Source organism: Mustela nivalis (assembly GCF_964662115.1).
Source record: "Mustela nivalis genome assembly, chromosome: 4".
NCBI lineage: Eukaryota > Metazoa > Chordata > Mammalia > Carnivora > Mustelidae > Mustela > Mustela nivalis.
This window is the reverse complement of record NC_139023.1, coordinates 67962364-67985365: the sequence shown is the minus strand read 5'-3', so window position 1 is coordinate 67985365 and position 23002 is coordinate 67962364. Positions and strand designations below refer to the sequence as shown.

Genomic DNA, 23002 nt, shown 5'->3' with positions numbered 1-23002 from the left:
GTATGGCCTCTTCCTATCAGGATGCTCGCCTCCTGAATCACCAGTCTTCCCTGTGCTGCTGAATTCTTCCTGTCTATGAAGAGGCGGCTGTGCGGTCCTGTTTCTCCTCCATAGCAGAGCTTCTGGGGAGGCGTATAAACTCACCTTCCTTACTGCTGTTTTCAGTTGTTATAATTAACAGTCCAGGAGAGTGCACAAAACACGTTTTATTTTATTTTTTTCTCTACAAGACTTCATTCTTTTTTTTTAAAATTTCTTTGCAGCTTAACAGTATTCATTGTTTTTGCACCACACCCAGTGCTCCATGCAATCCGTGCCTTCCCTAATACCCACCACCTTGTTCCCCCAACCTCCCACCCCCCCACCCCTTCAAGACCCTCAGGTTGTTTTTCAGAGTCCATAGTCTCTCATGGTTCACCTCCCCTTCCAGTTTTCCTCAACTCCCTTCTCCTCTCCATCTCCCCATGTCCTCCATGTTCTTTGTTTTGCTCCACAAATAAGTGAAACTATATGATAATTGACACTCTCTGCTTGACTTATTTCACTCAGCATAATCTCTTCCAGTCCCATCCATGTTACTACAAAAGTTGGGCATTCATCCTTTCTGATGGAGGCACGATACTCCATAGTGTATATGGACCACATCTTCCTTATCCATTCGTCCATTGAAGGGCATCTTGGTTCTTTCCACAGTTTGGCGACCGTGGCCATTGCTGCTATAAACATTGGAATACAGATGGCCCTTCTTTTCACTACATCTGTATCTTTGGGGTAAATACCCAGTAGTGCAATTGAGGGTCATAGGGAAGCTCTATTTTTAATTTCTTGAGGAATCTCCACACTGTTCTCCAAAGTGGCTGCACCAAATTGCATTCCCACCAACAGTGTAAGAGGGTTCCCCTTTCTCCACATCCTCTCCAACACACGTTGTTTCCTGCCTTGCTAATTTTGGCCATTCTAACTGGTGTAAGGTGATATCTCAATGTGGTTTTAAATTGAATCTCCCTGATGGCTAATGACAATGAACATTTTTTCATGTGTCTGATAGCCATTTGTATGTCTTCATTGGAGAAGTGTCTGTTCATATCTTCTGCCCATTTTTGATATGATTATCTCACAAAACACATTTTTTTTTAAGATTTTATTTGTTTATTTGACAGACAGAGACCACAAGCAGGCAGAGAGGCAGGCAGAGAGAGAGAGAGGAAGCAGGTTCCCTGCTGAGCAGAGAGCCCAATGCAGGACTCGATCCCAGGACCCTGAGACCATGACCTGAGCTGAAGGCAGCGGCTTAACCCACTGAGCCACCCAGGCGCCCACAAAACACATTTTAAAGGGCAACAGTAAATGGACACCCAGGTGACCGCCTCCCAGAGCAAGGACAAGGGCAGGGCCAGGCCCCAGCATGACCCCTGCCACCACCTGCTCTCCCTGGCCACAGGGACACTGGCCACATCTTTCCTCTGAGTCTTTCCTGAGTAATTTTTCCACTGATGTTTATTCACTTGGCAAGATAGTCACTCATCCACTTAATTCTGAGCATCTAGGTTTTGTGAGCAAGAACTGTGGTGAGTGACACAGAAGAGAACCCTGCTGTCCAGCGCAGCACTCCCCAAGGTAGCAGGATGGTGGCAAGGGCCAGGCAGAGGGGGGGGCCCGGCTCTGCCATGACAGCTCCGTGCTCCAAATGGTGACATCCAGCCCCTCTGCAAACTCTCCCCACCTGACAGCGGGCAGACTCTCCAGTGAGTCAGTGTGTGCCAGTGAGTGAGCAAGAGAGGGCCACACCGGCAAGTGCTAGCCTCCCTGCGCAGCATGTGCCCTGGTAAATCCAGTGAGCCCGGAATCTCCTCACCTTTAGGTGGGGAGAGGGGGGCTGCCAGGGGAGCCAGGGGGTGGCATTTTGTACAGGGAAGGCCTGGCAGCAGGGGTTGTTTGTGAATGGAAACAAGTTTGGGGTAGCCATCCTTCATTTGTTGTATTTTAAGAACCTTTGAGTTTAAATCACCAATGAATTTCTTTTCTTTTTTGCTTTTCAGAAAAATCAGCTATTTTTAATACAGTTCTTAGAAAGCCACTCAGCGTAGACCCATGACATCAATGGTTATACTTGTTGGTAATTTGGGGCTCTTCCATTTTCATTTCAGCTCTGATCACAAAGCTGAACTCTCTGTTCTGGCTGCCCTTTCGCTCCTTGTGATTTTCGTGCTAGTTCAGAGGAGGTGCTCCCTGACGTCAAAAGTAGCCATGGCACTTGGCCTGCTGGGCGTCTATTGCTACCGGGCAGCCATTGGAAATGTCCTGTTCCCATGGCAACGAGACAGCAAAGACATTTCAAAGTAAGTGCACTGGCAAATCAATGTCATGTTTTATGTAGTAAAGCCAGCCATGCAGTCTTGAGAACTTTGGAGTGGTTCCTGTGAAGTGTGATCTCAGCAGCTACTAGACCTGACAAGAAGAACCTCAGCGAACAGGTTCTTCTAGCCTCTTTGCTTTGGTAGGAGGGAGACAAGTAATGCAGTAAGGTCACTGAGCTTTCCTTTTTAAAAAAGGGATTCTCTTAAAATAGGGAGTTTAAAGGATTTACTTTTGCTCAGTTAAAGACATAGTAACAGGAATTACAAAGAATGGATGCTTGCTAGCAGCTGGGAAACAAAGCACACCAGAAAAATCAGTTTTCTCATAATTTACAGTGAACTCCAGGGGTGGGGAGTGTTCCCCCCGTTCTGAGTCATGAAGGCCATTTTTTGTCACAAAGTGGCAGCTTTTCTTTCTTTAATGGTGGTTGTGGGATAGAGTGAGCAGAACCACCCTGGAGGCTGTTTGCACAATGTTTTAAGAGCCTTGAGTGTGTCCAGCCTCTGACCGGGGCACCATCTTACAGAATGTACCTCAGGAATCCAACCAGAGAGGAGGCCTGAAACCAGGACACAGGCAGGCTCTCTGGAAACTGGAAATAGGTGCACGTAGTACAGAACAAGGTAATTGGCCACCAGCAGTGTGATGAGCCTCTAAATGCACTTTGTGCTGACTAGTGTGTTTTCGTAAAAGATGTGAAGATGTGGGTCAACTGCATCTATGAAACTGTGGTATGACCCCAGCTTGTGAAGTAGGTGCATATTGTTTTATGTTCATATGAAAGGCTAAAATAGGTAATTGGTTTTAAGTATATTTAGGACATTGGAATATTTTGGACATGTATATTTTGGACAAGTATATTTTGGACATGGAATCATAGGTGGCTTGTTGTCTTCCTTTTCATGCTTTTTTTTTTTTTATTGCTTTTCTAATCAGAGAAAGAAAAGCAAATGTCATCTTCTCTGAAAAGGTCAAGGTGTTAGCTGAAGGCTGTGACCAGGCTGTGTGGGTGTCCAGGAGCCATGGGGCACATCTGGAAGCCAGACCCACCAATGGTAGAGGCAGTTGAGGTGACAGCAGGATGACAAGCCTTCTCCTGAGGCAGTGAAGTCAGGTAGGGGGAGGTAGGGGGAGACATCTCAATGACTGTCCACTTCGGAGTCCTGACTCTGAGCAGATGCCAAGGCTGGGCGTCACGTTTGATGGTGTTCAAGTGTGAAACATGAATAAATTCCTCGTTTCCTCTCAGATCAATGCACCTAATTTCATCATCACTCATCTCAAGACTTGGACCACTTGCCGTTTGTGGATGCCGCAGTGTACACCTTATTGGTGTCTAGAGCATAGGCCACCGAAGCCTTTCATTAACTTGCAGTGCTTGGCTCGCATTCTTCCTGGAAAATGCTTCCTTCCCCACCCCCATCTACCCTGGTTCTAGATCCCTCTCCCTTCTAGGTCTACTCCAGTACTAAAGCCATCCCAAGTCTAGCTCCCTCTGCTTCCAGCTCTACCCACATTCTAGAGCTGTCCAGGTTCTAGATGGCCCTAACCGCTGCTTCTCACTGTGTAGTCTGTAGCTGTCCGTCAGTAATAAAAATCTTCCTTTACTTCTGACTTTCTTCACCACTCTGAAGCCCAGGCTTGGCTGGAGTGGAAGGTCAGATTGCCATGATCCTAGACGTGTGGGAATGGCATTGGATGGTTTAGGGCAAGGAAGTGGACCCCTTGAAGGCATTTGCTGGTGCTCTCATTTCATGTTCACCACAAATACTGCCCTGGCATTCCTCCGCCCTGATGACTTAGGGCCTTGGCTGATTACTCCTTTAACTCTTGTGGGTCAGTCATCAGCGTTCTGTTTAGCACATGCCTTGGTGACAGGGTTGCACCTGACCCCAGCTTCTAGGCCAGAGTATGACCCCCTGGGCAAGTGTCTGCACATGGGAGGAGGCATGCAGCAGACAGTGGTCTGAGTGTTTGGAGTAAACTACACTTTAAGAAAAGGGATTTTTGTAAGTGCATAAACCTCCCTAAGAAAATCTAAGATAGGAAGATTTAGTTTTTCCAAACAAATACATTATTATGGTAATGATTTCATTTAAAATTTTATTTACTTAGCATTACTTTAAGTGATCAGCTTTTCTTATATATAGAAAATATTTGATTTATGAAATTTATTTAAAATATGGGTTAGAGATACCTATGTTTTATAAGGTGAAATTTTTTGATTGAGCATCATAAATTTTATCCTTTACAAATAATTGGAAATGAAGTGCTAAATTCTCTTTTTTTAAAGATTTTATTTATTAATTTGAAAGAGAGAGAGATAGGGAGAGAGGGCACAGGCAGGGGGAGGGGCAGAGGCAGAGGGAGGGGGCAGACCCCCTGCTGAGCAAAGAGCCCGGTATGGGGCTTGACTCCAGGACCCTGGGATCATGATCTGAGCCAAAGGCAGATGCTTCACCAACTGAGCCCCTTAGGCACCCCTCAAATACTTCTTAATAATCCTTAATACTTGTGTGCCACACGCTTTTCCTGTGTTCTCTTGCTTAATTCCCAGGACAGCTTATGAAGTATATGTACCATTTCTCTTCATTTTAGGAATGATGAAGTGAGCTTCAGAAGCCTTAACTAACTTGCCCCAGCAACAGAGCCAGGAAGCGGCAGAGCCCAGACTAACGTGGCCCTGTCCTTCTCCAGGCCCCACAGTGTGCACTACACTGTTTTGTGTGTATGAGTGCTTGGTTGTAAACATGCCCAAATGTATCTTAACATTATGAATTTAGGGACATTTCTGATGCCGGCACCCTGCAGGTGATGGCTCTCATCCTGCACCAGGCCATGCTCGGGCCAAATGAGCGCAGTTTCCCAGAATCCAATTCCATTGGATAAGTGCACAGAGAGAACAGGCCTGCCAGCCTTTGGGCGAGGGTGTCCTGGGGGGCTGATATGCAGAAGCAGACACCTGCCCCTTCCACAGAGTTACCCACGTGGGCGGGAGCTGTGGCTTGTTTAGTCAGCTAAGTAGACACACGGCTTTCATGGGAAGAATATATATGAGTTTTTCAAGCTGGTGCTAACAAACCAAACTTGTTTTGCTTTTTTTTTTAGGGGTGTTATTGAAGCTCGTTTTGTTCATGTCTTTGTCCTTGGCATTCTGTTCACGGGCACCAAAGACTTGCTTAAATCTCAAGTCATTGCTGCAGACTTCACAATCAAGACTGTGGGTTTATGGGAGATATATAGTGGATTAGTTCTTCTGGCCGCTTTGCTTTTCAGGCCACATAATCTGCCAGTCTTAGTGTTGAGCCTCTTGATTCAGACACTAATGACTAAATTCATCTGGAAGCCTCTGAGGCATGATGCAGCTGAGATCACTATAATGCATTATTGGTTCGGTCAAGCATTCTTCTATTTCCAGGTAGGTTTTCACTATTATTGTGGAAAGTCTGTTAACTTTTTGTATGTCACTTATCTTTTTTCTTTGAGAAAAGCTTACCATAGTTTGGGACGTTGAAAAGGTTGTTTGGTGAAGGAACTGTCAATGTGGTGTGGGGAATGATGCTTAAATCCTGTGTGCATTTGATAGGATAAAATATGCTTAGTTATTTAAGATGGACACCCTCGGTATGGATCCAGGAGTGCTTAAGACAGCATGTGGTTGTGTACTGGTCTGTTTACCATGACCCGTTGGGGACACACATCACAGTTCCATTGCTTTCTCTCATGAGGCAATGACTGGACTCTCTGCCCTTCCCCCTGGCCATCAGTGCTGGATGCTGTTGGGTGTCCTCACTCAGTTGTCAGTCCTGTGGAGCCCCGTGGTCATCATGTCTTCTCCCCAGTGTTAAAGGGCCCACCAGAGGAAAGTCTAAGCCACCTCCAGGATGGACCTTAGTATTCGCTTACATGCTTGGAGTGGCACCTGGACAAGTGGACAAAGGGACCAGCTCCTAGTCTTGGAGGGACTCATTTCCAACCCAGCCTTCCTGCATCTCTGCCCTGGTTCAGAGGGCCCTACCCTCCATCTAGTGGCTGCTTCTGGTACCCTCGAGGGTAGGCACAGCTCCCCATACTCCCCGACTTCACACCCTCTGGTGGAGGAACTGTGTGGAAGGCCCTGAGCACTCTGTTGTGTTTTGCCGTCTTGAAAGTGAGGTTCTGCACTGTCTCTGCGCACCCTCTTCATTCAGTCCTTAGGAGCACGTGTGGTGTGTTTGTCCCAACAGGTGGGCCTGGGGCTTCTTCCATGCTTTGCTGGTACTCCTGGTGTCACCCACAGAGCACCTCCCTCACTGTTCTCTGTCTGTTCCCGGAAGCCCAAAGGGAGTGAGGGGGAAGTTCTAGAAATCCGTAAGTCCTAGAGAATGTGACCTGACCCTCAGACCCTCCTTACCATCCATCTTTCCTAGAGGACCCCTATACTCTGTCCAGCCCTGCACATGGGTAGCTGTAGCCCCTAACACTGGTGTCTGGCACCAGTGAAGAAGAAGAAGCCAGGCGGCCTCTGGCAGGCACCTGCTGTGCCCTAGTGTCATCTATAAAATGGGCCACTCAACAGCTTATCTCCTCCTTGGCTGCTGTGAGGACCAAGTAGTGACAAACAGGAGGTAGGTATCCTGCGTAGTTGCTCTCTGCTTGCCGATGTTCCTCAGGACCTGTAGAGGAGGCCTGACTGGGGTCTGTAGGACCTAGAAAGTAATTGGACCTCCCTGGAGTCGCTGCCCATCCCAGGAAGTATTGGTGACCGAAGACCACACTGACGACCAGCATGCAGCGCCTGAAGAAGTGCTGGTCAATTCCACCCCGTGCAGGCTGGCCTCCGCTGAGCCACACAGTGGTTCAGCTGTGTGTGTCTCCGTGGTGTCCAGTAGCCCCATCTCAGACACCACAGCTTTTCTTACCAATCAGAAGAAATGTAAAAGGTTACCAGCCTCGTGGATGTGAGGGAGTGCAGTTTGCCCAGGAATTCCAACTCAGAAGGGAAGGAGGATGAAGGAGAGCTGTTGTAAATACTGGTCGCAGAGGAGAGAGACCAGGTCTGGAGTCAGCCTCTGGGGGAGATCTGCTTGGCCTTGTCAGCGGCTCTTTCACGCTTAGCCATTCACTGTAGCTGATGTGTTGCTGTAGAAGGACTTCAGGCTTTGCTAAGCTTTCCAGAAGTTTCTAGACGGCATGTCCATCTCACAGTCCTCTCTTTGAAAGTCACACACAGGCCTCATCCTGGTGGTCACCTCCATACAGGAGTTCTCTGTCTCTGATCACAAGTGCCTTGGTGGGGAATGGGAATGCCATCACCATGGAAAATCACCAAGCCCCCTCCCTTATCCAGTTCCTGGGAACTGTGCTGGACAGCAAGCATGTCTGGTGAGCACAGAACGCTCCTGCCCCAGAGGTGCGTGGATAGCCAGGGCTCCATGTAGGAGTGGCAACTGGTCACATGGTAGACCCCGTGGGCACAGATGGTGAGATTCTGGTGGTTTCCCTCTTAGCTCAGAAGAAGAAGGTGTCTGCTGGCTAGGCCCTCTGGCCTGTGCCAAGGCTTTGGCGTCAGGAAGAGTGATGGAGCCACTGTCATGCCCCCAGTGAGGAGACCACCTCACGTTCAGTATCCTCCTCGGTGGCCACATTCCATGGGGAGTGACGATAACGGCACCATGGTGCTGGTGCTTGGCAGTGGAACTCACGTGTCCAAGAGCCCCGGTGCCCCTGCAGCAGCACTGTGGTCTGTGCTGGGGGTCTGTCGGCATGCAGAATGAGCATAGACCCTGGTGCATCAGGCAGTGACCAATAGCAAGACAGACCTCCCTAGTCTCAACACTCCCCCTTGCCCTTCCCTCGTGGTCAGGTTTCCTAGGAGACCTACAGAGGCAGTTTCGGTGGGACCTCCATCGGCTTCCCAGTGCTGGAGCCACGAGTCTGTCGTCATCACGCCTCCCCTTGCTGCAGCACTTGGGGTTCTTGCTCTTCCCTCCTCTCAGCAGCTCTGGGAGTTCCTCAGTCTACAGTGAGGGGCTTCTAGGTAGGAATTAGGTCATCAGGAGAGAGCCTCGGCAGCCAGGGGCAAAGTGGATGAAGGGGAAGCTGCACAGTGGAGCTTGCTGTCAGGGGAGGGGCCTGCTGTAAGAGGGGTGTGAGGACAGGAGTGAATGCCTGTCTTTGAGATATTTCGGAGATCTGCCAGCATGACCCGGTGGCCACCTGAAGTGACACGGCAAAGGAGGCGGCAGTGGAGTTCCACTGTCACATTTGTGAAGCCAAAAACCCCCGCTGGAGTTGTGTCCTGGGTCATTGAGAAGTGGTTCCAGGAGGGGCCTTGGATGGACCAAGGCAGACAAATGTCAGACTTAAAAATGTCCTGAATAGTTGAGGAAAGGACACCAGCAGTGATAAAGACTGCATGTGGAGAGAAGAGCTGAATCTTGGGAGAGGTTTCCCTTGGATGCAAACCCCACCATCCTGGGCAGGGTGAGCTGTACATCCCCCACCCCACCACCCCACCCCTAACCCAGGGCTGGGCTGTGACCCAGCAAGGTCTCGGGTCTCACACGTCAGCTAGACACCTAGTGGCCAAGCCCTCCCAGTGACTAGCATGCCCTGTCCTGCCTACCAGCCGTGTCTACCTGTTGCAGAGGCCATATGGCAACACCGCCCTCAGCCTCTCCTTGGCCACTTTGCCCCCCAGAGCCAGCCAGGTACAGCCCTCAGACAGGTCCTTACGCAGGGAGGTCAGCGTGTCTATCTCAGGTAGATAGAGCTGAAAAGAGTTTGGAATTTGCCATAGTGCATCAGCAGACTTACATTTTTTGAGTTTCTTAAAGGTAGAATACATTTCACTTGCTCCTCCTGACCTGGAGCGAGGTAGGACAGGAGAGGGCAGAGGCTGGGGCTCCTGTGTGTCCATATCGCCATGACCGCACGAAGCTTTTTGTGGTTACTGGTGGCCGTGTCAGTGCTGTTTCTCCTTGTGTTCCAGGGAAACTCCAACAACATAGCCACAGTGGACGTCTCAGCAGGCTTCGTGGGCCTGGACACCTACATGGAGGTCCCAGCTGCGTTCCTGACAGCATTTGCCACGTTCGCAGGGCCTGTGCTATGGGCCAGCCACTTAGTGAGCTTCCTGAGCTCAGAAACCCGCAGGTGAAGTTCCTCCTTTGTCTTTCAGCACAAAATCTGATGGCAGGTTGACAGTTTGAAGAGAAAACCTTATTCCAGATGCGGGGTTCTGAACCCCAAGGGCCTAATGGCCTTCATCAGTTTTCTCTCCACAGCATGTGGGTCAGAGGCTAGTGCAAGAGCAGGTCTGTGGCCACCCTGTGTCAGGATGGCTGGGAGGCTATGGGAGTATCCAGCTTCAGCTGCTCTCTTCCAGGTCACACCAGCATGTGATTTCCTGGGGCACAGGAAGGAAAAATCCCTTCTCAGCTTCTCTGCTTGCTGGTGGCCTGCTTGAGTGGTGTGGGCAGGGAGGGGTCTTCCATTTGGGGCATGAAGATAAAATATGCTCGTTCTCACCTCCAGGGGCCCTGCTGCAAAGAGGAGCCTGCACAGGCCTGAAGGGCTTCTCACTCGGTGGCCATGCCCTGTCCTGCCCCAAGAGGCCCCCTCAGGCTCCACATGGTACCGCAGACCGATGGGACAGCCCACCCCACCCTCCTGCCCATCATGCTCCTTGGTGCTTTATTATTTGTTTATGCATTGGCCCTCCCAGAAGGGGGTTTCCTAAGGCGGGGACTTGACGGTGTTTGGGCACCATGATAACTTCAGTGCCTGGGTCCAGCCTGGCAGAGTGTGGCCTGAGTGGTATGTGGGCTGTTTCTGCACTTTCCTTTGTAAAATGGGGAGATGGTATTGCCTCCGGGGTTGTGGGGCCTACACAGGGAGTCCCACAGGTGCTGCAGGTAGCATGAGCAGCCATGCCGTGTCTGTCTTCCCCAGTGCCCCCCTCCCAGAAGCCCCTGTGCATTTCTTTTCTTTTTTTTTTTTTTTTTAAGATTTATTTATTTATTTATTTAACAGAGAGAGAGAGAGAGAGAGAGAGATCACAAGTAGGCATAGAGGCAGGCAGAGAGAGAGGAAGGGAAGCAGTCTCCCTGCCAAGCAGAGAGCCCGATATGGGACTCGATCCCAGGACCCTGAGATCATGACCTGAGCCGAAGGCAGTGGCCCAACCCACTAAGCTACCCAGGCGCCTGCCCCTGTGCATTTCTTAAGCTACACAGTCAACCCACAGGCATGCCCCACCACCACTGCACACCCAGATGCCAGCATCTTGCTCAGGAGCTGGGCCATCCTTGTGCTGAGTGGGCCGCAGGACATGTAGATCACAGCCAGTTAGGGAGACCCCAGGAGGACACTGTTCCTGCCTAATGTCCCACTGTCTCCTGTCTTCCCCAGGGGTATCACCTAGGGGAAGTTAAGGCTTCCTGTTCCTATTACCCCTTTAACCCCCACTTCTCTGCCCCCTATTAAAAATGCAGCCCTTGTTGTGGTGACTGTTAACCCCATGTTTGAAGCTCCAGGGACATGTTCAGGCCCCACCTCTCAGGATAGCACGTGGGGGTCCCCACATACTTCATGGGATTCCTCTCATTCTCGCCCCAGACTGGCTCCTGGGACCCAAACCATGGTGACCCTTGACTTCTGCCCTGAAGTTCCTGTCCACAAGCCACCATCTCCTGCCGTTGCCCAGTTACATATGGGGTGAAAGGGAGTGTAGGTGTGAGTAGGGTGACACTCTCAAGTCATAGTTTAGAGCAAGAAAGCTAGTAACAGCTTCAGCTGTGGAGAGCAGGCTTCCTGTTCTAGAGACCTTCTAGCCTCCCCTCTAAATTGCCACAGTTAACACTCAGCTTTTCCAAACGTGGGACTCTGTTTCCTCCAGCTGGTTTTCCTGAGGACAAGGAAGATGCCTACAAGCCACCGTGTCTTCCTCGTATACACACTTTGGGATCATCCATGATAGAGTCCTCTTAGAGGCACTGCGGGGCTGGTGGTCAGCACTTGCAAGCCAAGGTGCTGCTGGCCGAGCAGAGGGGTGTTCAGGCTTTCATTCTGTCTTTGAACCCACGGAGCCATTGGTTCTCTCCCTAGCAGGCTCCTTGATGTCTCTGTGCCTAGGATTAGGTCAGGTTGGGAGGCCTCAATCCTTGTCAGTACCATCATGTGTGGGGGACTTAGGGGGCCACGAGTTGGCCTTGGAGAACTTATCTGCCACAGTGCATGTGGCTCCGGAGGAGGGCCAGACAGTGAGAGTCTGGTCTTCTATGAAGGACAGCTTCCTTGGCGCTGAAATCACAGTTTGACTTTCCTGCATTTTCATCTGTTTATACCGGGGAGACAAAAAGACAAAGCATTTTTTATAAGTAAGCTGAAAGCATTTTAATTGGCCTAGGAGTATTATATGATATTTTCCCTAATTAAGGAATGTTTCTTTTATTTTAGTAAAGGGTTTTCCTTTTCCTTTTTTAAAAGCTTAAAACATCAAAATTTACCCATTGGTTTTGGGGTGGGAGTGATTCAAAGTCAAGAAAACTAGAGCCAGATTAAAATGGTAGGAAAAAAATATTTCTCATGGCTCAAAAATTGGGTCTTGGGTGGTCCGTGATGCTTGGCTTCAGGAACTGGCTTCTGGTCGGGAGCCTGGTGGACAGCCGTGATGAGCCAGGCTGCAAGGCCTTCACCTATTACCCTTAGGTGCACATGGTTCTTTGCTGAAATTCTGTGAATGGTGACCCTACTGGGTGTTGCTATGGCAGGAAGAAGGCAGAGTCTTCTGAATAAGTCAGTGTTTGCTTTGTGTGACATTGAAATGCCAGGAGGGGCAGGTTCCTGGGAGCCCCATCACCCTCACTGTCCGGTCAGTAGGCTCTTATCTGAGCACAGACTCCATGGCACTTCCCAGGAGAGGGTAGCAGGGCCATGAGCCGCAAGCTTCCTTCATGAAGCTTTTCCCAAGAGTTTCCCTCAGCAGGTGTTGGTGCAGTGGCCCTCAAAGAAGGAGTTAATGAAGTAATGCCACAGGGCCCAGCTCCCTTGAGATCTCTGCCTAAGGGACTGGATCTTGAGTAGGACCCAAGGTGCAGGCGCAAGGGTTCCCCCGAGGAGTTCATGGTCTGGCAGCAGTAGCAGAAAGATGAGTCAGTCATCTGCTGAGCATGTCATAGAGATGAGGTCAGAATGGCTGAGCCCCTGAGTCTGCTGGTTTTGGTCAGGAGGGCCTCCCAAAGAAGAGCATATGGGTAAAAGTAATCACAACCAATCAAGGGAGGGAGGAGGAGTACATGCACAGGGATGAGGCCACAGGATGGTGGCAAGTAGAAGCAAACAGACTGTCCCCTGCCAGGGGTCGAGGCAACAGCTAGAGAACCCAGCAGGAAGAAAGGATTGGCACCAAGGCCCAAGATGGGGAGCCAGTCAGGTTTGGTGAGGGCACAGCGGAGGGCAAGAGCTGTGAGCGTGAGGGGCCAGGCATCCTTTGGCCCGAGTGGCTGTTGGCATCTTTTGTCAGACATTGAGCCTGCCGAGGTGATCTGAGTGGCACAGGTAGTGGCGCTGAGTCGCTAGGCCTAGGAACTCCTTTGCAGAGCACATACGTGCACACACATAAAGGCACACTTGTACACACTCGCTTCTCCGCCTCAGGGTCTTTGCTCCCCCTACACAGAACTCCTCATTGTTCACCCTTCGTGCCCAGACCCTTCCCAGTGTGATCATGGTGCCCCCCCCCCAGATCCCCTAGAGCATAAAGACCATCTGCTCCCCACCTGGGACTCCAGTAATCCCACGTCCCTATCCCTGTGCACGGCCATGCTGATGAGAGTCCTACACAGTGAGAGTGGCTGTGTGTGTAATGGGGGTCATATTTCAGGAAGGGGAGGGCAGCGGTGATGTGCGGCATTTACCAGCCCCAGAAAGGCTACCTGTAGTCATCATGGTGTTTGCGGGAGATGTCAGACCTGGAACTGGGCTTTAACAAGAGCCTGGAAATCCTGGCCTCTGAGGATCTGTGAGGTGTTGTGAGTGTGTGATGGAACTCTCATTTTAGAAGAAGCAGTCTCAGGAAGTTGCCTTCAGGAATACATTAGATTTCTGTAATGATTGTGTGATGGTTTGACAAGAAAGGGAGGACAGACGTATGCTTTGAGGGTGTGCACATGTTTGAGAATGCTCTTCTTTGCTCTTAATTTGCTTAGCACGCCCTCTCAGGCCAGTGTCCCCAGACCAGACCCACCAGATGCCTCACTGGGCAGCACAAAGCAGAGCTCAAAACATGTTTCTCATCCTGTGTGATTTTCATTTCATTATGTTTCATAGCGTTTGTGATATGTTTTACAGTAGTACATGCACATAATTCTTAAACATAACTATTGCAAAATTTGGGGATACACTTTTCACAAATATTTTGCAGGTTGAGTTACTAGAAAGTGACAAGGCCACCACCTGCAGCTGTTGTCCCCTTGGATGGGCCCACCAGACTGACCAGATTGGGCAGGGGGTATACCAGGAATAAGAGTTACCACAGCCATTTTCACAATAAAAATACTGATTACGTATGTGTTCATACCTTATGTGATGCAAAAGAGCCATATACTAATACACATTCCCTTTGTATTAACAGTGGTTCTGCACTGAGTCACGCTTGCTTCTGCTACGCACTGACCTGTTCTTTTCCAGTCTCCGCATATATCATTTTGGTGACATCCCTGCGTCACCATTTGTTTATATGGAGTGTGTTTTCTCCAAAACTTCTTTATGAGGGAATGCACGTCCTCATCACAGCTGCCATCTGTGTGTTCTTCACGGCCATGGATCAAACCAACACAAAGTCTTAGCCACTGCAAAAACAATGTTTTTAAAGTCTACTATTCACTTCATGCATTTGAGTAATGAGATAAAGATCTGCCTAAACACAAGAACGTTCTAAAGAAAATTGTGAATTCTACAAAGTTGAATAGTTTCAGTTTCTTTCTCTGATGTACTTGAATATAGATTAAATAATGGTTTAAAGGGTCACTTTTAAAATCATTTAGTTGGAATATGAATCATATTCCCCTGTTGACAATCACTCCATAAAGTTCTGAACTTTTAATTTCCTCTCAATAAGTTAAGATTTCACTCAAATGTGTGTGTTTTAATTGGTGAATAAAAAGGTCTCGGGTTTATTATGGTGTTTGTGGACTTCCAAGAGCCTGGGAACTCTGGGAGGAGGCTTACCTGCTGCCGGGGTTTATTCACAGAGCCCAGACCCCTTAATAACTCTAGAAACCACTGGAGGTCTCAAGGAGCATTAGTGTGTGTTACATCTTTCAACATTAAGACATTTCAAAACCTATTAATTGAAAGTATAAAGATATAAACTCATTCCATCTTAACATAGAATATTTTTAAGGAAAATAACTTTTCCAAGCCAAGAATATCTACTGTGGAGAGTGGTGGTGTTTTACCTTTTCGCACTTCTCTTTAGTGTCTTAGTTGAAGATTAAGTTATTCCGTTAGACTGGGTTAGAGTTTGCATTCTGTCTGTGGTCATGTGTGTGTTTGGTTGAGGTAGTCACACAGATGACTTGGGAAAGAGAGGAATGTCTTTTTTTATTTAAATTTAATTAACAATATATTATTAGTTTCAGAGGTAGAGCTCAGTGACTCATCAGTGGAATATAATACCCAATGCTCATTACATCATATGCCCTCCTTAATGCCCATCACCCAGTTACCCCATTACTCTCCCACCTCCCCTCCAGCAGCCCTCAGTTTGTTTCCTATGATTAAGAGTCTCTTATGGTTTGTCTACCTCCCTGATGAAAGGGAGGAATATTTTTAAATCCTTTTTGTAGTCACTGTAGATGTTCTTTTTGACACTACTCTAAAACTTGACAGACACTGGTTCCTTAATGGTTAATTGGAGGAAAAGCAAGTGCCGGCAAAACAGGTAAAGCCCCATTGAGGTCTGCACCTGAGGTAACAGGATTGCCTGGTTGACAGGTTCTCTGTACGTGTTAACATGCCATTGCAGGGAGCTGGGTGAACTGTACATGGATCTTTCTGTATGATTTTTTCTTATGAGATTTAAACTACTTGAAAATAAAAGTTATTTTAAAAAGGAAAATAATAGTTGCAGTGTGGACTCTGAAACTGTGTCAGTGTACTTTGTGTTCTGCTCTATTAAAGTTCACTGTCTGTGTTGCTTCCTGAGTGGGTCTGTTGTCCCGATAGGATTCTGTAGGATCATGTGGAAACAACACCTGTGCAGACGTTGACACCATACAGTGTTCACGCCAGAAATCAGTCATTATTGCCAGCAGTCTCCTCAGAAAAGTGTTCCAGCGTTGGACACTCACAGAGGCAGATGCAAGTTTTCCAAAACTCTCTAGCTTACAGCTTTAACTTACACAATGATTTGATATTTGTATGCAAAATGGTCACCATGACCAATCTAGTTAACACCTCTCACCACAGAGTTACCATTTTTTCTTGTGATAAGGACTTTTAAGACCTACTTTCTTTCAGATATATAATACAGCATCTTGAACAATCACCACCATGCTGCAAGTTATATTCCCAGGACTTTGTTCCTAACTGGAAGTTTATATCTTTTGACCCCCATCACCCATTTCACCCACTCTCCACCCCTGCCTCTGATGACCACCAGTCTGTTTTCTGTATCAACGAGCTTAGTTTTTTGTTGTTTAGATTCCACATATATGTGAGATCATACAGTATTTGTCTTTCTCTGTCTGACTTACTTCACTTAGCAGAATCCCCTCAGGATCCATCTGTGTTGTCACAATTGGCAAGATTTTCTTCTTTTTCGTGTCTGAGTGAGTGTGTGTGTGTGTGTGTGTGTCTATGTCGTGTTTTCTTTATCCATTCATCCGTCAGTGGACACTGAGCTTGTCTTCACATCTTGGCTATTATAAATAATGCTGCTATGAATGCAGAGATGCAGAAATCTTTTTGAGTTACTGTTTTTGTTTCCTCAGGTAAATACCCGGAAGTGCAATTACTGTATCAGATGGCGGTTCTATTTTTAACTTTCTAAGGAACCTCCATATCATCTCCACAGTGGCTACACCAATTTACATTCCCACCAACAGTGCACAAGTGTTACCTTTCTCCACATCCTCAACACCATTATTTCTTGTCATTTTGATGGGAGAGTGTTTCTTAATGTACAGATATCTAGTATTTACAAATATTTAAGATTTTTTATCACTTTCTAAAATTGTTTTTTCTAGTTATAGGACATCTCCAACTTAATGATCCATTCTGAAAATCCGTTGTTTCATGCTAAAACACTAACTGGGGATCTATTTTCCATTATTTTAAATAGAAAACCATGAGACTACAATTCATGTCATAACAAAGGACCCAGCCAGTTCCCTAAAGTAAAGCTACACATAGCAAAACGTCTACATGTAAGTACCACGCTATCACGTTAGGGAGTAAAATGCTTAAAACTCGTTCCTGGCCACCGAATAGTTAATATGGTTATTAATTGGTGTCTTTTTCCCTAGCTTTTTAAAATAGAAACAGGGGTGCCTTGGTGGCTCAGTGGGTTAAAGCCTCTGCCTTCAGCTCAGGTCATGATCCCAGGGTCCTGGGATTAAGCCCCACATTGGGCTCTCTGCTCAGAGGGGAGCCTGCTTCCCTTCCTCTCTCTGCCTACTTGTGATCTATCTGTCAAATAAATAAATAAATAAATAAAATCTTTAAAAAAAAAAAAAGAAGAAGAAGAAGAAGGACAGTTCCTGGGACCAAGGATAATCCTATAAAATAAAATAAATAAAATAAAATAGAAACTTAAAATCATTTTAAGTCATTTTTCCTCTCCAATATAAGCATTTAAAGCTATAAATTTACCTTTTTTATTTTCACTATATTTATAAATTTTCATACGCTGCATTTTTTATTATCATTCAGTTTGAAATATTTCCTGCTTCACTTTTATGGCCTAGCAATTGGCTTGTCTTGATGAACAGTCCATGTGCAATGGTCAAAAAAAAGGATTCAGCAATTGTTTGATGTGATGTCCTATAGCTATTAGGCCAAAGTACTTGTTGTCAACTAGACCTTCTACATCCTTACTGGTTTGTTTTCTACTTATTCTTTCAATTGCCAAGAAGATAGCTAAAATTTCCAACTATAATTGTGAATTTATGTGTTTCTCTTCTAAATCTGTTAGTTTTTGCTTCATGTATTTTGCATTTCCATACACTAACAATAAGTAGCAAAAAGCTAAATTAAGAAAACAAATCTGATTCCAATCGCACCAAAATAAAATGAAATACCTACAAGTAAATTTAACCAGGGAGGTGAAAAACCACTATTGTAAGAACTATAAGACATTGATAAAGACAACACAAACAAATGGAAAGCTATACTATGCTCATGAATGAAATAATATTGTTAAAAATGTCCATATTCCACTCCCCCCGCAATTCTACAGATTTAGTGCAATTCCTAACAACATACCAATTGTGTTTTTCACAAAACTAGAACAAATATTCGTCAGATTTGTATAGGACCACAAAAGACCTTGAATAGCCAAAGCATTTTTTTTGTCTTTGAGAGAGCTGCTTTATTAATACAAAACATACAAGCTACTAAGTGCTAAGAAATTTAAATATGTAAGGCATAGCAAACAGGTGGCAATTCAACATCCAAGGTCCACAGAATGCTTGGAAGACTGCAACAGATTAGACTCCCAGGGTGGAGAGGACATCAGAGGTAAAGGGGGCCCCAGTTTTAACAGCTTTTCAAGTTCCCTCTCCTCATCAAGGATCATGAGAGGCACTCCAATCAAGGGTAGGTGTGCAATCTGGTGCTCTTCAGGCAGGTCAAAACTCTCAAAATCTAAAGGATTGAAGGGAAATAATTTTTCTATTTCTGGAAAGGTGTCATCCTAGGCAAGAATGGAGCTTTTTGCTTTGACAGTCTTCTCAGTCACCTTTTAGGCAGAAAAGGTTGGCCGCTTCTGACTGTGAGGCCCATTAGTCTTTACTGAATTTTCTGTGGCTCTGTTGACAGTTCCCAAAGACTTTGTGTCAACTCTAGCTAAGGCTGCTTGAGCATCAAACATTTTGCCTACACCTGGTATTGAAACGTGAGAACTCCCATCTAAAGCTTTGGCTGGAGTCCTAGACCCTGGCTTCAGCCTGTCCTTGAGAGCCACAGGTGCCTGGTTCTCCACCTTCCTTATTAACAAAGATCAGAGTAGCCATTCTGGACTGGGTTGGGATTGACAGCCAAACTCATCCAAGACTTGGCCTAACCAAAGCAATTTTAAGGGAGGGGTGTGGGAGGTTGGGTAAGCTTGGTGATTGGTATTAAGGAGGGCATGTATTGCATGGGCCACTAGGTGTGATGCATAAACAATGAATCTTGGAACACTGAAAAAATAAAGTTAAAAAAAAAAAGCTGGAGGTATCTCAATCCCAGATTCCCAGATATATTGTGAAGCTATAATTAAAAGAGTATGGTACTGGCACAGAAATAGACCTGTAGACCAATGGAATGGGATAGGCCAGAAACAATTCAAGGTGTGTGTGTGTGTGTGTGTGTGTGTGTGTGTGTGTGTGTGTGTGTTTTAAGATTTATTTATTTAGGGTGCCTGGGTGGCTCAGTGGGTTAAGCCGCTGCCTTTGGCTCAGGTCATGATCTCAGGATCCTGGGATCAAGTCCCGCATCGGGCTCTCTGCTCAGCGGGGAGTCTGCTTCCTCCTCTCTCTCTTTGCCTGCCTCTTTGCCTACTTGTGATCTCTCTCTGTCAAATAAATAAATAAAATCTTCAAAAAAAAAAGATTTATTTATTTATTTGACAGCGATCACAAGTAGGCAGAGAGGCAGGCAGAGAGAAAGGAGGAAGCAGGCTCCCTGCCGAGCAGAAAGCCCGATGTGGGGCTCGGTCCTGGGACCCTGGGATCCTGACCTGAGCCAAAGGCAGAGGCTTTAACCCACTGAGCCACCCAGGCACCCCAAATTCAAGTTTATATGGTCAATTAATCTATCACAAAGGAGGCAAGAATATACAACGGTAAAAAGACATCTGTTGTCTCTTCAATAGATGGTGTTGGGAAAACCAGTGACATACAGAAGAATGAAGCAGGACCTCTTCCTTACACAATACACAAAAATAAACCCAAAATGGATTAAAAACCTAAATGTGAGACCTAAAACCATAAAACTCCCAGAGAAGAACATAGGCAGTAATTTCTTTACCAGCAGTAGCATAATTTCTGTGGCTGTCTTCTCAGGCAAAAATAAAATAAAATAAAAAATAAACTATGGAGACTGTACCAAACTAAAAAGCTTTTGTACAGTGAAGGAAACCAACAACAAACAAAAAGGCAAGCTACTGAATGGGAGAAGATATTTGTAAATGATATATCTGCTAAGGGATTAGTATCCAAAATATATATAAAGAACTCCTACAACGCAATACCAAAAAAAGATTCTATTTTATTATTTTTTAAAGATTTGTTATTTGGGGGGCGCCTGGGTGGCTCAGTGGGTTAAAGCCTCTGCCTTTAGCCCAAGACATGATCTGAGGGTCCTGGGATCGAGACCCGCAATGGGCGGGTTCAGCAGAGAGCCTGCTTCCTCCTCTCTCTTTGCTTGCTTCTCTGCCTACTTGTGATCTCCATCTGTCAAATAAATAAATAAAATCTTAAAAAAAAAAAAAGATTTGTAATTTGAAAGAGAGTTGGGGGGGGGGGCAGGGGAGGTGGGAAGAGAGTTCAGATCCTGTCATGGCTCAATCTCACAACCCTGAGATAACAACCAGAACCAAAACCAAGAGTTGGACACCTAACACACTGTGTCACACAAGTGCTCCCCCAAAAAAGAATTTTAAATGAGCAGACATTTTTGCAAAGCAGAAATATGGATGGCCAACAGATACATGAAAAGATGCTCAACATTGCTAATCACAGGGAAATGCAAATGAAAACCACAATAAGTCATCTTACACCAGTTGGAATGGTTAAAATAAAAAAGAAATAGCAAGTGCTGGTGAGGATGTGGAGAAAAGAGAACTCTCATGTACTATTGCTGGAATTAATAACTGAAGCGACCACTATGGAAAATATGGAGTTTCCTCAAAAAATTAAAAACAGAAATACCACACAATCCAGTAATTCCATTCCTGGGAATTTACCCAAAGAAACAAGAAACTAATCCAAAAAGTTATATGCATCCCTATGTTTATTGCAGCATTATTTGTCATAGCCAATACATGGAATCAACCTAAATGTTCATTGGTAGGTGAATGGATAAAGATGTGGTATATATATGCATTAGAATATTACTCAGCCATAAAAAATGAAATTCTGTTTGTTATTGTTTTGTTTTTTAGATTCCATATGACTTCACTTACATGTGGAATCTAAAAAACAAAACAACAACAAAAACAGAAACAGACCCATAAACACAAAGAACAAACTGGTTGCCAGGGTGGGGTGTATAGGAACAAGCCAAATAGGGAAAGGAGATTAATAGTACAAATTTCCAGTTATAAAATAAATAAGTCAAAAGGATGAAAAGTACAGCATAGGGAGTATAGTCAATAATATTATAATAGGGGCACCTGGGTGGCTCAGTGGGTTAGGGCCTCTGCCTTCGGCTCAAGTCATGATCACAGGGTTCTGGGATCGAGCCCCACATCGGGCTCTCTGCTCATCAGGGAGCCTGCTTCCTCCTCTCTTTCTCTGCCTGCTTGTGATCTCTGACTGTCAAATAAAAAAAATAATATAATAATAATAATAATATTTTTATAATAACATTGCCTGGTGACAGATGGTGACTACACTTATTGTGGTGAGCATTGCATAATGCATAAAAATGTTGAATCACTATGTTGTACATCTGAAGCTAATATAACATTGTATGTGGACTATACTTTAATAATAAAATTTTTAAAAATATTTTTAAAACCTGTTATTAGACACATGTACATTGATATTTGTTATGTCTTCCTGATACATTTATTTTATGTCAGTATGAAATCTACTTCTTCATCGCTGGTAATACTCTTTATCTTAAAATCTGTTTTATCTGATATCAATACTGCCACTTCAACTTTCTTTTGATTAGTGTTGGTATATAACTTCTCCAGCCTTTTTATTTCAACCTACTATGTCTGTATTTTAAGTGTATTAAAGGCTCTTGTAAATTCAAAACTTAGGTCCTGTTCTTTTATCCACTCTAACAGTCTCTGCCTTTTAGTTGGAATATTTAGTCCCATTTACATTTAATGCAATTATTTGTAGTGCTGGATTTAGACCTGTGACTTCTCTGTTTGTTTCACTTTTTGTCACTGTTTTCATATGTTTCTTTCTTGTCTTCTTTAGATTAATACTTGTTAGCATTACGTTTTATTTTCCCATTGTCTTTTATTCAAAAAAAATGACTGAAATTATGATTTAGAATAGTTTTAGAGATACAGAAAAATTCACTGGGAAGTACAGGGAGTTCTCATATTACAGTCCCCCCACACACAGTTTCTTTTATTAACATCATGCATTAGTGAGGTACACTTGATAAAATTGGTGAGCCAATGGTGATACATTATTATTAGCCAAAGTCTACAGTTTACGTTAAGGTTCACTCTTTGTCTTGAATATTTTATTAGTTCTGAGAAATGTATAATGACATGTATATATCATTATATTATTATATAGAATAATTTTACTGCCCTAAAAAATACCCTCCGCTCCACAGATTCATCCCTCCTTCCCTTGAACCCTTGGAAACCACTGATCTTTTTATTGTCCCCATAGTTTTTTCTTTTCCATAATTTAATACAGTTGGAATCATACAGTATCTATGTAACCTTTTTTTTTTTAAGATTTCATTTGCCTATTTAAGAGAGAGAGCAGAAACAGAGGGGAGGGGCAGAGAGAGAGGGAGAAGTAGGGTCCCTGTTTGGAGCCCAATGTGGGACTCAATTCCAGGACCCTGGGGTACTGACCTGAGCCAAAGGCAGACACTTAACCAACTGAGTCACCCAAGCACCCTGTATGAAGCCTTTTTAGACAGACTGGCTTCTTGCACTTAGCAATATGCATTTAGTTTCTCCGTATCTTCTCATGGTTTAGCTTGTTTTGGGTTGTTTTTGTTTTTTGTTTTTTGTTTGTTTTCTGTTTTGTTTTGTTTTAACAAAGATGATCTATGTACCAGGAGGATAAAATGACTGCACATCTGTTTGCCTGGCACTGTCTTGGTTTGTCTTATTCATTCATTCATTCATTCACTCATTCATTCATTCATTTTTGAGAGACAGGAATGGGGACAGGCAGATGGAGAGGAAGAGAGAGAATCTTTTTTTTTTTAAAGATTTTATTTATTTATTTGACAGAGAGAGATCACAAGTAGGCATAGAGGCAGGCAGAGAGAGAGAGAGAGGAGGAAGCAGGCTCCCTGCTGAGCAGAGTGCCCGATGCGGGACTCGATCCCAGGACCCTGAGATCATGACCTGAGCCGAAGGCAGCGGCCTAACCCACTGAGCCACCCAGGTGCCCGGAAGAGAGAGAATCTTAAGCAGATGCCATGCCCAGAGCAGAGCCCAGTGTAGATTTCCATCTCACAACCCTGAGATCATGACCTGAGCTGAAATCAAGAGTCAGGTGCTTAACTGACAGAGCAATCC

The 23002-nt window shown here is 45.4% G+C and overlaps 1 protein-coding gene and 1 pseudogene across 18 annotated transcripts in view; one reads left to right on the top strand and one right to left on the bottom strand.

The window, feature by feature from the left end:
- PIGG (phosphatidylinositol glycan anchor biosynthesis class G (EMM blood group)) overlaps nucleotides 1-15463 on the top strand; it is a 46323-nt gene extending 30860 nt beyond the window's left edge. For 5 of the 17 annotated variants that reach the window (XR_014311127.1, XR_014311128.1, XM_082728551.1 and 2 more), the window contains 4 exons: nucleotides 2148-2339; nucleotides 5467-5776; nucleotides 9332-9495; nucleotides 13976-15463. Coding sequence is in view for 10 of the 17 variants with exons in the window: in XM_082728551.1 (XP_082584677.1) it covers nucleotides 2148-2339; nucleotides 5467-5776; nucleotides 9332-9495; nucleotides 13976-14189 (880 nt within the window). In the remaining 7 variants the exon portion in view is untranslated. Of the gene's footprint in view, nucleotides 1-2147; nucleotides 2340-3294; nucleotides 3607-5466; nucleotides 5777-9331; nucleotides 9496-9876; nucleotides 10159-13975 lie in introns of those variants that run through there. The other 12 variants (XM_082728554.1, XM_082728547.1, XR_014311129.1 and 9 more) reach the window with 9 other exon arrangements.
- Nucleotides 15464-17298: 1835 nt separating this feature from the next.
- Nucleotides 17299-18878, bottom strand: LOC309863467 (securin pseudogene; annotated as a pseudogene). Its single transcript has one exon. The product of its transcript is annotated as a securin pseudogene (transcript).
- Between the last annotated feature and the right edge of the window lie 4124 nt (nucleotides 18879-23002).